Here is a 14797-nt window from a genome sequence, read left to right as displayed (position 1 = left end):
TGTCTGAGCGACCTATGGTTGTCGAGGTATAAGCTACAGCAAGGAATTGGACAAACAAGCTGTCAATCAGGTACCCCAGCTTTGATTGAAAATAACTCAAGCCTACTGCAAGCCTCGAAGATGAGACCCAGATGACATGGATGCTGCCTTATATGAAAAACTATTGAAAAATACTGTCTAAGGTGATTTCTGAGGCCTCTGTTAGCAGTGAGCTAGTCTATCATATGTAGGCTATGCTGTATCTACGGAGCGTGAGTTTTCTGAAGGCTAACAAGTTAATAATAAATAACTAGAGAATGTAATTCCTGGGAATTACGAGTGCATGAAAATGGAAAAATGGCTGCTGAATAAAATATTGTTGAATATTGTTTAAAATCTAATCCAAGTAAAAAGATGGAGGTAAGATAGAGAAAAAAGTTTGGTGGGGAGTTGTAGTTGATGACAGTTGGAATAGTTGAACATTTAAAAAGTTGGATAGTTTAAATGGTTAAATTATTTAATAGGGAATTATTGTATTGAGGACTTATTTTGAAGTTGAAGTTGAGGACAGAGGAAACAGTTGGCAGGAGTTGTAGTTGATGACAACTGACAGTTGGAATGGCTGAACAGTTAAATAGTTGGATAGTGAAAATGGTTAGGTTATTTAATAGGGAATTATTGTAGTGAGTACTTTTATTTTGAAACGGTTGTGGGCAGAGGAAACAGTTGGCGGGAGTCATAGTTGATGACAACTGACAGTTTGAAAGGCTGAACAGTTAAATAGTTGGATAGTTAAAATGGTTAAATTATTTAAAATGGAATTATTGTAGTGAGGAGTTTTATTTTGAAACAGTTGTGGGCAGAGGAAACAGTTGACGGGAGTCAAAGTTGATGACAACTGACTGTTGCTAGAGTAGTAGAGTAGTAAGGTGGTTGCTATGCTGGTTGCTAGGTTAATGATGTTGGTTGCTAGGTTTTAACTGTGAATGTGGTTGCTAGGCTGTTGCTAGGGTACTTGAAGTCGTTGCTAGGTTGTTGCTAGGGTGTCCATGGTGGCTACTATCAGAAATAAAGGAGTTACTACAGTGGTTTGCTAGTATAATCATGTTGGTTGCTATGGAAACTGACATAGATGCTTAATTTCAATGGTTGCTAAATTGGTTGCTAGGTAGGTGGTGGTTTAATTTAGTAGGCTAGAGGCATAGTTGATGATAACTGACAGTTGGAATAGTTGAACAGTTAAATAGTTGGATAGTTTAAATGGTTAAATTATTTCGGGAATTATTGTAGTGGAGACTTTTATTTTGAAACAGTTGTGGGCAGAGGAAACAGTTGAACAGGATCTGTAATCTTAAGAGGGCCAGATTGTATGCTTAATGCCTGAGACAGACAGTTGCTGGAGGTGGCCGGAACCATATGGCTCTGGCCGGAACACTTGGGATAGGATCCAAGTACCCTATTGTGATGCCATAATCGGCAATGTTAAGTCTATGGGGAAATTTTCAGTAGTTTTTAATTAATAGTTCAAAAAGTATAAAAGTTACAAATATGAAAAATACATTCCAAACCTGTCCTAAGTAAGACCTACGTAACGCAGTTTGAATGAAGTTTCTACGTTTAAATGGTTGAAGCCGCATTAAACGTGGAAAAAGTGTTAGAAGAAGAATAAGAAGAAGAAATCGGATAACAGTAGATTGCATTTTCATGCACTCTAATAAAGCCTGGTTAGCTATGAATCTAAAATGTCTTATGGTGCCTATGTGACTGTCTTGTCACAGTCTTCTGCAACATAGTAGCATTTTCTATTATATAAGGGATAATGGACGACACGGCATTTGGTTCACAGAAAGAAATGCACGCGTTCAAGGTGGTAAAACGGCCCTGACACGCCAGCGGAACGTCGTGGAGTCCATTATCCTGCTTATGCCACTTTTGCCACTTGCGTTGTGCTCATTTGTTGTTATAATTTAAATGTTTTAATCGCTAAAACTCCAAACCCTAGGACAAACTGCCGTTACTAGTTTTAAATGGATGGTTGCTATGGCCAGTCGTTTATTTCCATCTCTCTGGTCAAGCGGGCATATCCCAAGATTCTGATATTCTGATTCTGAACCTTAACTTTGAAACATTGCTATTTTGCTTAGCCTACTGCCATGTAACTAGCTAAAAGCCACCTCCAGAACATAGCAACATTGTAGCATATGATGAACGTCTGTATTTTACAGCTCTAATACAATGTGACCGTTCATTTAAACTTCACAACGAGTTTGGCGAATTAACATACAAGTGTGATAAGGCCAAAAAACTGGGTACTTAGATAGATACTTTATTGATCCCCAAGGGGAAATTCAAGGTCTCAGTAGCATACAGACATCACACACAACATGCACTTACAGCAGAAATGGTAAATATAAGTATAAACATATAACACAACACTGTACAATAGAGACAGTAGAAGATAAGAAAAAATATCTAAACTAAATACTAAATATACTGTATAAATTAAATAAAAAAATCCACAGTGTGCTTGAGGGTGATCAAGCATGAGACGCTTGCAGTGACAGGGCCGGGACTGGCCTGTAGTTCTGCGTGCATGGTAAGGTGCTCAAGAGAATGAGTGTCATGGTGAAGGTGCAAAAAGTAGTCCAACAGTAGTCCTGTAGTTCTGCGTGCATGGTAAGGTGCTCAAGAGTGTGAGTGTCATGGTGAAGGTGCAAAAAGTTGTCCAACAGTGCAAGGATAAGGTCTAGAGACCAGCATAAATAATATGGACAAATAAGAGAGTACAGTATAATGTAGACAAGGTAATATAAAAAAATATGTCAGTGCAAGAATAGGTTGAGGTAATAGGGTTACATCCATTCAGTATTGTAGCAGAAGCCATTGGTCGTGTGAGCTAATATAGCATGAAAAACAGTCTAGCAGTAAAACAGTAGTAAAAACATTAGGCTGTGGACAGTAGTAAAACAGTAGTGGACAGTCAGTACTCAAAAATGGAGAGGGTGGAGAGGCAGACAGACTATGCAGGGAAGTCTATCTCTCCTCTTCCCTTTAGTGAAGCATTGAACAGTTCAATGGCCCTGGGGACAAATGACTTCCTCAGCCTTTCAGTTGTGCATGGCAGTGAGCGAAGTCTCCAGCTGATCAAGCTCTTTTGCTTTTTAATAGTGCTGTAGAGTGGATGACATTCATTGTCCAAGATGTTGATCAGTTTGCTCAGGGTCCTTTTATCTGATATAAATACTTAATTAAAACTTCATAGGTATTGTTACAAGCCTGGCTCAAAGCAAGCAACAGAGTATAGTAGGGAAAGGCCACACGCGGAATAGCAATATATATATATATATATATATATATATATATATATATATATATATATATATATATATATATATAATATTATATATTATATATATATATTATATTTATTTCATTTATATATATATATATATATATATATATATATATATATATATATATATATATATATATATATATATTAGATTTATTAAATGAATAAAATTTAACAAAATGGGTTAAGTAAAGTCAGTAATGGAGTTGGCTTTGAAAAATTAAAAGTGTAAGCAATCGGTGTACTGCGGTGTAGTGATTAAGCAAAACAAAATCCTAACCGGTGTGGGAGAGATGGAACGGCGGGTCGTCGTCAACCTGGTCTTGTCTGAAGCGCTTTTAAAGGCCCAGACCAGGAAGTGATTAGCACGACTCCAAACACCTGCGCCCAGCTCACCTGTATGAGACAGACGCAGCACACAGACAGGAGGAGGAGCCTGAAACTGCATAGTATACCAGGATCAAATAGAGACGTGCAAATACGTTGCGAGATGTTTGCTATTTACAATAGCAGAGTAACATATAAATACATCGCGACTCTACAGGGAGCTCTACAGTCGCCAAAAGTACCTAAACCTGCATAGTGTTGCTTTGAGTTTGGGCCCCTAGTTTTTTTTTTGTATCTTTGAGGTCAAATTCCCAACATTGCGGTATCATTTCCTTTTGATATAAAGCACAGTCTATGAGCTCCACTAGGTGAAAGCAAAACCTTGTGGTTGTATATATTCATTGAAAACTATGATAGAATGGCAAAAGTGTTAGTCTGAATTTGACGACAGCTGGATTGAGTGAGTGCCCGTATAAACTTTCAGCTGGCTCATGGAAAAAGTACCTGACTAAATGGACAAATATATTTTTTAATTCACTTTAGTTGTCCATACGTTTGTTTTCACTGAGTTATCCCAAATCAGAAGTTGCCGCAATGTTGAGAATATGGTCAGAAAATTCTACAGAGAAGTTTGGAAATTTTAGTATGGAAAAAGTATGGAGTTTTAAAATGGAAAATGTGTAGGAACCCTGCAAGTCACAAATTTGATCGTGTTGGTATGAATATACTGCAAATTACAAGAGGCAGATGACACTGATACGTGTTTTCCTCTCCAGGAGCTCGAATTCAATTGTTAAAGTTAAAAATACTTAAACTTTTTGAGGTTGCATTTTTTCAGCAATTGGTCGTTGCTTGGTTGTCCGCCTTAGCCATGTCAGGGAGTTTAGCAAAATATAACGTGTCATAGCAACAACATGTAAACAATCAGGTTACACCTTGAATGTTTTTAACTCTCACTACATTGGAATACTCACGTTTTGGACATGGAAAATGTGTGCCTGTGAATACCGCCTTACTGACCATTTTAACTTGTTTCCAGTTCAATCTGATTACATATCTATTTTTATGTTCATTTGACCTGCAGGCCAACCTTGAAAGTCAAGGACCATGGACTTGAATTGGAGGAGAGAGTGTTGGATTCAGATGAAGAAGAGTTAAGGAAGGCCCTGGCCCTGAGTCGACAGGACATGGAGGTGGAAGATGAGGAGGCTGACCTCCGTAGAGCTATCCAACTCAGCATGCAAGGTGGAAGGAAAATGTTCTTTATTTATTACGCAGACAGTTAATTTACATATAGATAGTGAAATCCTTGTATCCTTGTATAGATAGTGAAGGCAAGCCCACAAACACACAAGGCCCGTTTGTAAAAGATGTTTTAAAGCCATTCAGACAAAGGGCTAAGTAGACAGACATCCCGATAAAGACAGACGCAAACAGACATCCCGATAAAGAATTCAAAGAATGCCAGGTTAACAAAAAAAATGTGATAGAATTAAGCAATAAGCCCCGAGAGGCCGTAGGTTACACTGATTTTACAACAGCTAAGGGCCTAACAACGCCCCTTAGCTGTTGTAAAATCAGTGTAGCCTACGGACTCGAGTGGCTTATTGCTTTTCTAAAACTGTTCATTTAAATTTAAATTTAAATATTTTAATAAGTTTCATAAAGTAAAGACACAACATTAAGAAATAAAGTAATTTATTAATAAATAATCGTTCTTCTGCTAAAATATCTAGTTTCCTCATTAGGATTGTTGCCAGGCAACATCAAGACGCTGTAACACAGCCAGCGCAGCACAACACTGCCCATAACCAAATTGTTTATTTACTTTTATCTGGATGTCACCATTAATTGTACAATTACTGAAATAGTGTTCAACCATGTTCACTCTTTTTTACTGGCATTTGGGCTGTCTCTCTTCTTCTCTCTGCGTAGTATGACTATCACTAGTATGACTGAAGGGACGATTCGTCACTGACATTATTTCCCCTTGCTTCTAGGCCAGCATCAGACAGTTTTTGTATTACTGTGCTTCGCAGGCAGTGATTTGTGTAAATGCTTTCTGTGCCGGCTGCTTTACAAATTTGTGGCAGCATGGAGCCCAGGAAATTCACCTCCATGGGCTCTCTGGTATACCTAGACAAGAAAAAAATATAGCGGTTATATTGCAATTGTTGTTATTATTATTACATAGCCAATTGTGCAATGTTACAAAAAGAAACAACTTACCAGACTTGATCACCTGCATAGTAGGGCTGTCACTTTACGTTCGAAAATCGATTGCACAATCGATTGGACCAAACAACACAAGTTTCGAAAACTAAAATAGGGAATCGATTTTAACCAAATATTTACACTATTAATTTTAAACGAAATAAACAAATAAAAAAAGATACAGTGGGCAGTGCTTCGACTTGGCCAGCTTCACTCGCGGTCCGCGCGTGGGATCACGCGGTATCACGCGGTATCACGCGGTATCACGCGACTTTGATTTGTATTTTCCCAGTGATACGCTGCAACAACCCAAACAACCGGTAGATGGCTCAAGTGAGCAGGGTGTCTCGTAAAAAGAAATGGAGCCTGGAAAACCCTACACAGACTTCACTACAGACTTTAGCAGACTGGTTTAGAAATAATTTAATAGCCAGAAATATGCCTGCCCTGCCCTAATAAAGAAATATTTGGTTAACTGCGAGTGAATCCCGTTTGCAGCCGTAGAAGAAACGCAGGACAAATTAAACATTCTGGTTTTCTCCGAGTGCAACGATGATAGACAGACATCATTTGGACAAAATATAGAGCATATTAACCTCCGTTGCTTAGCCAAATGCCTTCCTGTTACGTCCTCTTATCATGGAGTTACAGGCGATAAACGATTTTTGATGGTCACAAGTTTACTTCATTAGCGGTTTATTTTTTTGATTATTAAAGAGTGTTTTTCATTTAAAGGTTTGACTTCTTGCTTATTCAGTAGAGCATTTAGTGCTCTTCCCAATCCCAGACGTTCACATTGCATGCATGTTTGTAATGGATGCAATCATCGTTTTCCTTGCTTGAAGGCAAACTTAGAGTGATGTTAACCTATTTAAGTTTAACGGCGTGATTGTCGTGAGAGCACGATTCATTGGCGCTTGCATGTTCGGCCTTATGTCTACGTACGCACCTGAGGCTACTCAGCTACTAGAGAAAGAATTTCCCCTCTTTGTATGTTCACTCCAAGTTGGCCTACCATAATTTACCAACTCTGCACTGTAGACCCTAACTGGTTATTTATATTTTTCTGTGAAATAAGCAAATGTATTTGTGCAGAATTACGCACTAGGCTACTTGGAACATAATACATTTGACAAAAAACAGATGTATGTTATAGTGACAAAATATTAACTTTCAGTGTTTTACGATGTCTTTGTCATGGGGAAGATTTTTTCCCCATGCATTTATTCTAGGCTACTGTCAGTGACTGCCGTGAGAGAAGCGGGTTCTGTGTTTCGTTCTTGTCAGTGACTGACGCGAGAGAAGCGGGGTCTGTGTTGCGTTGCGTTCATTTATTTTCAATTGGGCATGCTGTGCCGTGTCGTCCACAGCTCAGTTCTGACAAAGCCGAATTTAATCCTTTTGAAACAATGAGTGCGCACGTTTGATATGGTTATATTGCTTGACGGGGGATCCCAAGCAGCTTTCAGCCATAAGGCTACTTTGAGAACATTTCCTAATTCACCCGACACTAATATTCAAAATGTTGAAAACTATTTCGGCATAGCCTATTAACTTTCGACCACCCGATTCCGTTGACTGGGGGCAGGGGGTCATCAGACATTTGTGCCCAGTTAATCCGGCCCTGCCCCAACAAATCACACCTTCCCACCAGCTGTGACAGCTTAAAAGAAGTCAAGAGGACTCCTAACTCACAGACCTATTCACAAACCGGTTTTGTGGCATTTCGCCTGTTTTGAATATGCGGCTACAGGAGCTTCCAATCGTGAGGAAGCAATTTTGCATTGTAGGCATAACTAACATGCAGTAACGCCACCAACAACAACCAAAACTAGGCTACTCGTTGTCAACATGTAAATTAAATGTAACATTATTGTGAATCAAATTAAAATGTTCTCTTTTGCAAACGTAGGCATAGGCATAGTAACAGATTATTTTAATAATGTTACAAAGATACTACATCAATCCGTATGTTTCATTAGGCTACTAGGCTATTTGTTTTGCCTTACTCTTGATTCATTTAGGCTAGGCCTTTTTATTCAGTTATTCATCATCTTCTGTCCTTGTGTAGTGCACGCATTCTCAGACCTGTCACCTGCCACTCATCGTAAGGGAGGTGTTTGGAATCATTCCCGCGTTACAATCATCAGTCAAGCTTGTGCATGAGTAATAACGTCATCCATAGCAACGAAGACTCGCTCACTCTTAGACTGTTAGTCAAAGATTCTAGAGCGCTCAGCTCCAGAATCTGTTCAGGAGTTGTCATTTTCCCTTACTAAGAGTAGGCTAGCCTAGGTCTGAAAGGCTGATACCAGTTAGGCCTACGTTCAACAGTAACATAAGTGTAATGAGCTATTCATTGTCGAAGGTGAAGTGAAATTCTTACTTTGGAAAACAAACATTTGCCGATATCATTGGATAGGGAATAGGCCTACTTGTTTATTTTTTACGTAGCCTACAATGGGCAGTTCAGACACAGCCGAAATTACTCATTTTGAAACATTTGTATGGTTATATTGCTTGACTTAAATCCCAGAGAGTAGGCTAGGCTACCGCACCCCACAGTGATGGGCCTAGCGGTCTTACGCTTTCAGTGTGGGGTATAAACAAGCTGAGAATTTAGCGGTGTCACGTCTGCCTGTCACAGACGTGGGGAGCTGAAGCTTGGGATACAGTTACTACAGTACTACAGTTATTTTCACTTTTATAAATGCTTTGTTTGAATGCTGTTGGAACAAATAGTAGTTGATTATAAAGGCAACTTTCTGTTGCAATATTCTGTGTGTTCTGGACTGCAGGTAGCCTAACTTGTTAAGCCAGTGGTTCTCAAACTTTTTCTTTCATTCCCCACTTTGATCAAGGAGGCATTGACTGATTATAGTGGAGATAACATGTTATCCCGAGGCCTTTGCAAGTCAGCATCTCCGACGGTAGTCTACCCTATTAAAAATATAAGTTTTCGATGTCCCAAACAGAGAGGCATACTTTATTGTTTTAACGATCTCTATGCTACTCACCAAAATGTAGGCATTGGAACATGATGAAGTATCCAACTCTCTTGTGTTAAATTATTGTGATTACGAGCCAGTGGTTTTCAAACATTATGCGTGACTCGGACATCTATGCAACAGACTCATATCGTCCTCGTATTCGCAAAATGAGGACATTCAGACTGCACGGTTTTAGTCAAGTCATTTAAATGTGCTGGTGAAACAGTTGTGTACTCTGGGCACAGTTCTTCCAGAGCTTCGTGCCAAGTAATAAGCGTTGAGTCAAGATGTTTGTGTGAATGAAACGAAGCGTAGGCCATAGTGTGACATGCGTAAACCAATGGTGTACAGATGACGCCACAGGGTTTTATTTAAGAGGGCCTACGTTTGTATGTAGGCAATTTATATTCACAATACTTAGGCCTACTAAAATAAATAGTATTTTATTTGTATTGGTTGTTTAGAGTAAAAAAAATCGGTCTGTCTTGACGCAAGTTTACAACTGGCAAGTCGGTCGGACTAAAAGGGGGAAAAAAATAAATATTTGGGTCTGTTCTAAATTGACAGGGTCGGTCGGGTTACGGCAAACAAAAATATTTTTAAGGATGGCCTGGCAGTGTTTTTTTGCGCGTCTGCAGAAGTCAGCCAAATATGAATGTAATTCTGCAGCATAAAGCAGATGTATTTGTTTATTGTACAGAAAAATAGTCAATTGACTACATTGCAGTAAAGAAGTAGGGCAAATTAATTTACGAAACCAAAACGTGGGTCATAGTTGTCTAAGCCTCTATTGCGTAGCCTGTTAAAAACGTCGCCAGATAGTATTAAATCGGTAACAACATTGTTTTCTGCAGAAGCCTACCCAAGGCTACAGATTAATTCTGAACAGTTATTTCTCTACTGGCTCAATTATCACACCACTGTTTTGTGGTCGATTTCGATTTTCGTTACCACCGTGTAGTCAAGCCTTAAGACATACCCAAGTAGCCTAAATCGAGGTAATGTTTAATTATGCATGATTTATTTTGTTATTGAATTCGTAGGCTGGGATTACTCTCGGGAAGTCTCCTGCTTTTTCAGTAGGGGCGGCAGGCAGAGCGATGTACAGTGGCAGAGCGACGCACAGTGGCTGAAAGTGGTACTAAAGCTTCATGCAGCTTCACGCCTCGTAATGCGCGACTGAAGTGGTCATTTGAAAGCAATGCCCACTGTAGATGTAACAAAATTCACAAACAAGAATATAAGAATATAAAAGAATTCCAAAGTGCAGTAAACATTGCGAAATCTAAAAAGAAAATTCCCACCAATTTTACGCACCGGGAACCGCTGTTTCAATCAGCCGCTGTGCTGCTCGAGGACAACGCGATCAACCTGTGCGACATGTAGAGAGACGAGTGATAGGCCCTAATAACTTGAGGAGTTCGATGTGGAAGTACTTCGGATTTTTGGTATATCAAACTATGGAGAAGAACAAAGCGGTAGGCTACGTAAAACTGTGCAATCGATTTCTACGTAGGAGAAATTTGTTTGACATTTCTAATTGTAAACACAGACACAGCTACGTTGAAGCCTGCAGTCATGTCACTGATGTAATGGCAGTCCACTCGGCTTACTGGTTTTCGAGAATGTTGCACTTCTGTTTGTCATTGTGCACGAAACTTACGCCAAAAAATCATCAGAAATATTGCTGGCTTGCGTCTACAAGCGCCCTCTTTACGTTCGTCCTAATGCCTCTTAGTTGTTTGTAGATTGGCCTATATTTGGCGTTGAAAATGGAAACGTCATTTTAGACATAAAAAATCGATTTTACAATCGATTCAATGAACACTTATGCATAAACTACTGCATAGTTTGTCCGTTTTGGATGGAGATAAAATCTGGTGGGTTGGGAGGCAGCAACGACAGGTACTTCTCCAGCAAAGCAACAGGACACAGTGGGTTCCCCGGCTGCTCAAACATAAACCCTCGCACGTCCTTCTCGGTGGAGTTTTTTTTACCACCCCAAGAAATGTGGTTGCTGGTGATGAACTCTGGATCATTCAGTAGACACCAGGATTTGCTAATGGGTGGGTCGTTGATATGCTGATTAAGCCCTGCACGTAGGCCAATATACAGTGGGCATCGCTTTCAAATGGCCACTTCAGTCGCAAGCAGCGGCTGAAGTCGCGGAAGCTTTAGTACCACTTTCAGCCACTATCGTCGCTCTGCCACTGTACACGCTCTGTCCGTGGTAATTGTTACCGAGGAATCCCAGCCCACTTAATTCAATAACAAAATAAATCGTAATTAAACATTACCTCGATTAAGGCTACTTGGGTATGGCTTAAGGCTTGACTACATGGTGGTAGCAAAAATCGAAATCTGCTTTTGATAGCAGAACGAAAATGAAAAAATATCTTAACTGGCTGTCTATGTTATTGTCAGTGTTGGGGGTAACGCAACTACGCAAATCAAAACAGTGTCTTAATTTGCCCTACTTCTTGACTGCAATATAGTCAATTGATTGCTTGACATATCATTTTTATTTTTTTGTACAATAAACAAATACACCTGCTTATGCCGCAGAATTACATTCATATTTGGCTGACTGCAGACGCGCCACTTCCCTCCCCATATTCCAAGATTAAGATAGTAGCCTATACAAAAGCACTTCATACTATCATAAAAAATTCGTTAAAACGAATAGCTATTTGCAATTTGACAAAACACTGGTCCTCATTTTGCTAATGCTAGGACGATATGAGCCTGTTGCATTTAGTTAGATGTCCGAAGTCAATGCGATAATGTTTGAAAACCACTGGCTCGTAATCACAATAATTTAACACAGGACAGTTGGATAGCCTACTTCATCATGTCCCCATGCCTACATTTTTGTGAGTAGCATAGAGATCGTTAAAAACAATAAAGTAGCACTGTTGCAATATTCTGATGATCGGTAATGATATCGGCAAATGTTTGTTTTCCAAAGTAAGAATTTCACCTTCGACAATGAATAGCTCATTACACTTGTTGCTGTTAAACGTAGGCCTACCTGGTATCATTACAAACATTATTCTGTGTCCTAAAACTGGCATATTTTATGGCATTGTGTCATGTAAGTTCGTTGCAAAATCTAGAGAAATGTGTGAGGTGGTCAGCGGGAGACAATTGAGACACACATTGGATTGTGTTATTACTTGAACATTCCACACTATCCACAGCTGTGGTAGGCCTATCAGGGGCAGGAGGATTACTGTTAGCGCAGGCTTTATATACAATTCTTCAACATAAGGCCTCAAATGTTGTCTTGTTTGTGGAGCGCTTTGCTTCGCGTCTGTAATCTCGGCTTCATTGAAAATGAGGGCTTCCCTCAATGACCCTCCGAGAATAAATAAAGGTTGAATGAATGAATGAATGAATGAATGAATGAATGCAGGCTTGCCCAAAATAGGCTAAAGGCCTGTGGTTTGCGCAGCCTACAGTAAATAACAGACCCGCCAGAATGTGCGTTATGATGCTTTTTTACAAGCAAGATGTTTTTGGTACCCTAAGCACACTGCATGTTCTTAAATAACAATGATCATCAGTAATATTCGACCATTAATTTGGGTAAATGGGCAAGCGTGACCACCTTGATTGGCTGATTGGCTGATGATTGTAACGCTGGCATGATTCAACACCTCCCTTACGATGATGAGTGACAGGTGACAGGTCTCAGAATGCGCGGCGCTACACAAGGACAGAAGATGATGAATAACTGGGGCCGAGGGCTATTCACAAAGGCTTTTATCTTACTACTAGGAGTAGGCTACTCCTAAATCGCGACTTAAAGATTTTAGCTTGGAGTTTTCTCTTAAAAGTTATTCACAAAGCCTTTCAGACAACTCCTAAACTAGGAGTGAGTCTTTGCTATGGATTACGCCATTACTCATGCACGAAGCTTGACTGAAGTGACCACCTTGATTGGCTGACGATTGTAACGCGGGAATTCCAAACACCTCTTTTTTTCGATGATGAGTGACCGTGACAGGTCGGAGAATGCGCGGCGCTACACAAGTAGTGCGAAGGACGGAAGATGATTAATTACTGAATAAAAAGGCCTAGCCTAAAGGAATAAAGAGTAAGGCAAAACAAATAGCCTAGTAGCCTAATGAAACATAGGCCTATGGATTGATGCAGTAGCCTACCTTTGCAACATTATTAAATTAATCTGTCACCATATGCCTAGGCTACGTTTGCAAAGAGGAGAACATTTTAATTTGATTCACAATGAAACGTTACATTTCATTTACATGTTAACAATGAGTTTTGGTTGTTGTTGGTATGTTATTGCATCCCTTTTATGAATGCAAAATTGTTCCCTCGCTGATTGGAAGCTCCTGTTGCGCATAGGCTACGATTTCAAAACATCGCAACGTAAAATGCCACAAAAAAAGCTGTTTATGAATAGGTCTTAGTGAGTTAGAGTCCTCTCTAATTTAAGCTGTCCCAGACTTAGGTGCTACTTTTAGGTCTAAAATGCTTCGTGAATTACTTTTTGTGGAAAAAATTAGGAGTCCTAAAGTTAGGAGTGGCACGCCCATTATTTTTAGGAGTTGCTCCTAAATTCGCCAGTTAGGCTGAATAAAAAGGCCTAGCCTAAATGAATCAAGGCTTAAACATATAGCCTAGTAGCCTAATTAAACATAATGGATTGATGTAGCATCTTTGTAACATTTATTAAATTATTCTGTTACTATGCCTACGTTTGCAAAATAGAACATTTTAATTTGATTCACAATAATGTTACATTTAATTTACATGTTGACAATGATTAGCCTAGTTTTGGTTGTTGTTGGTGGCGTTATTGCATGTTAGTTATGCCTACAATGCAAAATTGCTTCCTCACGATTGGAAGCTCCTGTAGCTGCATGATTTCAAAACACGGCAGAATGCTGCAGGTTTGTGAATAGGTCTGTGAGTAAGGAGTCCTTGACTTCTTTTAAGCTTTCAGAGGTGGGAAGGTGTGATTTGTTGGGGGCAGGGATTAACTGGGCACAAATGTCTGATGGCCCCCCTTCCCCCAACCAACGTGAATCGGGTGGTTAGTTAATAGGCCTATCGTGAAGATTTTTCCTGCCATCTAAGGCACGAGCGCATCTGTGAGGCCAAGCCTCACCAAGTAGCTCGTTTGTTTACAACTAACATTACATTTAATTAAACTGCTTTGTAGGCTATGCCGAAATAGTTTTCAATATTTTGAATATTAGTGTCGGGTGAATTGAAATGTTCTCAAAGTATCCTTATGGCTGAAAGCTGCTTGGGATCCCCCCCGTCAAGCAATATAACCATACAAACGCGCTTCCTGCACTCATTGTTTCAAAAGGAGTAATTTTGGCTTTGTCAGAACTGAAGAGCTGTGGACGGCACGGCATGCCCAATGAAAATAAATTAACGCAACGCAACACAACACAGACCCGCTTCTCAAGGTCAGTCACTGACATGAACTAAACAGAACCCGCTTCTCTCACGGCAGTCACTGACAGTAACCTAGAATAAATGCATGGGGAAAAACACTTCCCCATGACAAAGACATCGTAAAACACTGAAAGTTAATATTTTGTCACTAGCATCATACATCTGTCCTTTGTCAAATGTATTATGTTCCAAGTAGCCTATGCGTTAATTCTGCTTCATAAAGTTGAACAAATACATTTGCTTATTTCACAGAAAATATAAATAGCCAGATAGGGTCTACAGTACAGAGTTGGTAAGTTATGGTAGGCCCGATGGAAGGGCTGTTATGAGAGTATTAAAATATGGGATATTCTACGGAAAACATTAAAACGGCAAGACAGCGGGGAAAGTTAAAATACACGGATAAACACGAAAAAGTTGGCATGCATTGTTTTCGTCCCCGCACAGGGATTATTTGTCATTTTATTAATCACATATGATTATTTGTGAAATTGTGCAA

The 14797-nt window shown here is 39.6% G+C and overlaps 1 protein-coding gene across 10 annotated transcripts in view; it reads left to right on the top strand.

Moving 5' to 3' along the window:
* Positions 1 to 14797, top strand: part of atxn3 (ataxin 3) — an 86705-nt gene that overhangs the window by 44801 nt on the left and 27107 nt on the right. For all 10 annotated transcript variants that reach the window (XM_048270460.1, XM_048270428.1, XM_048270435.1 and 7 more), the window contains exon 8: positions 4743 to 4903. In XM_048270460.1, coding sequence (XP_048126417.1) covers positions 4743 to 4903 — 161 coding nt within the window. The remainder of the gene's footprint in view (positions 1 to 4742; positions 4904 to 14797) is intronic.

Source organism: Alosa alosa, chromosome 2, assembly GCF_017589495.1.
Source record: "Alosa alosa isolate M-15738 ecotype Scorff River chromosome 2, AALO_Geno_1.1, whole genome shotgun sequence".
Taxonomy (NCBI): Eukaryota; Metazoa; Chordata; class Actinopteri; order Clupeiformes; family Clupeidae; genus Alosa; species Alosa alosa.
This window is presented reverse-complemented; position numbering and strand designations above follow the sequence as displayed.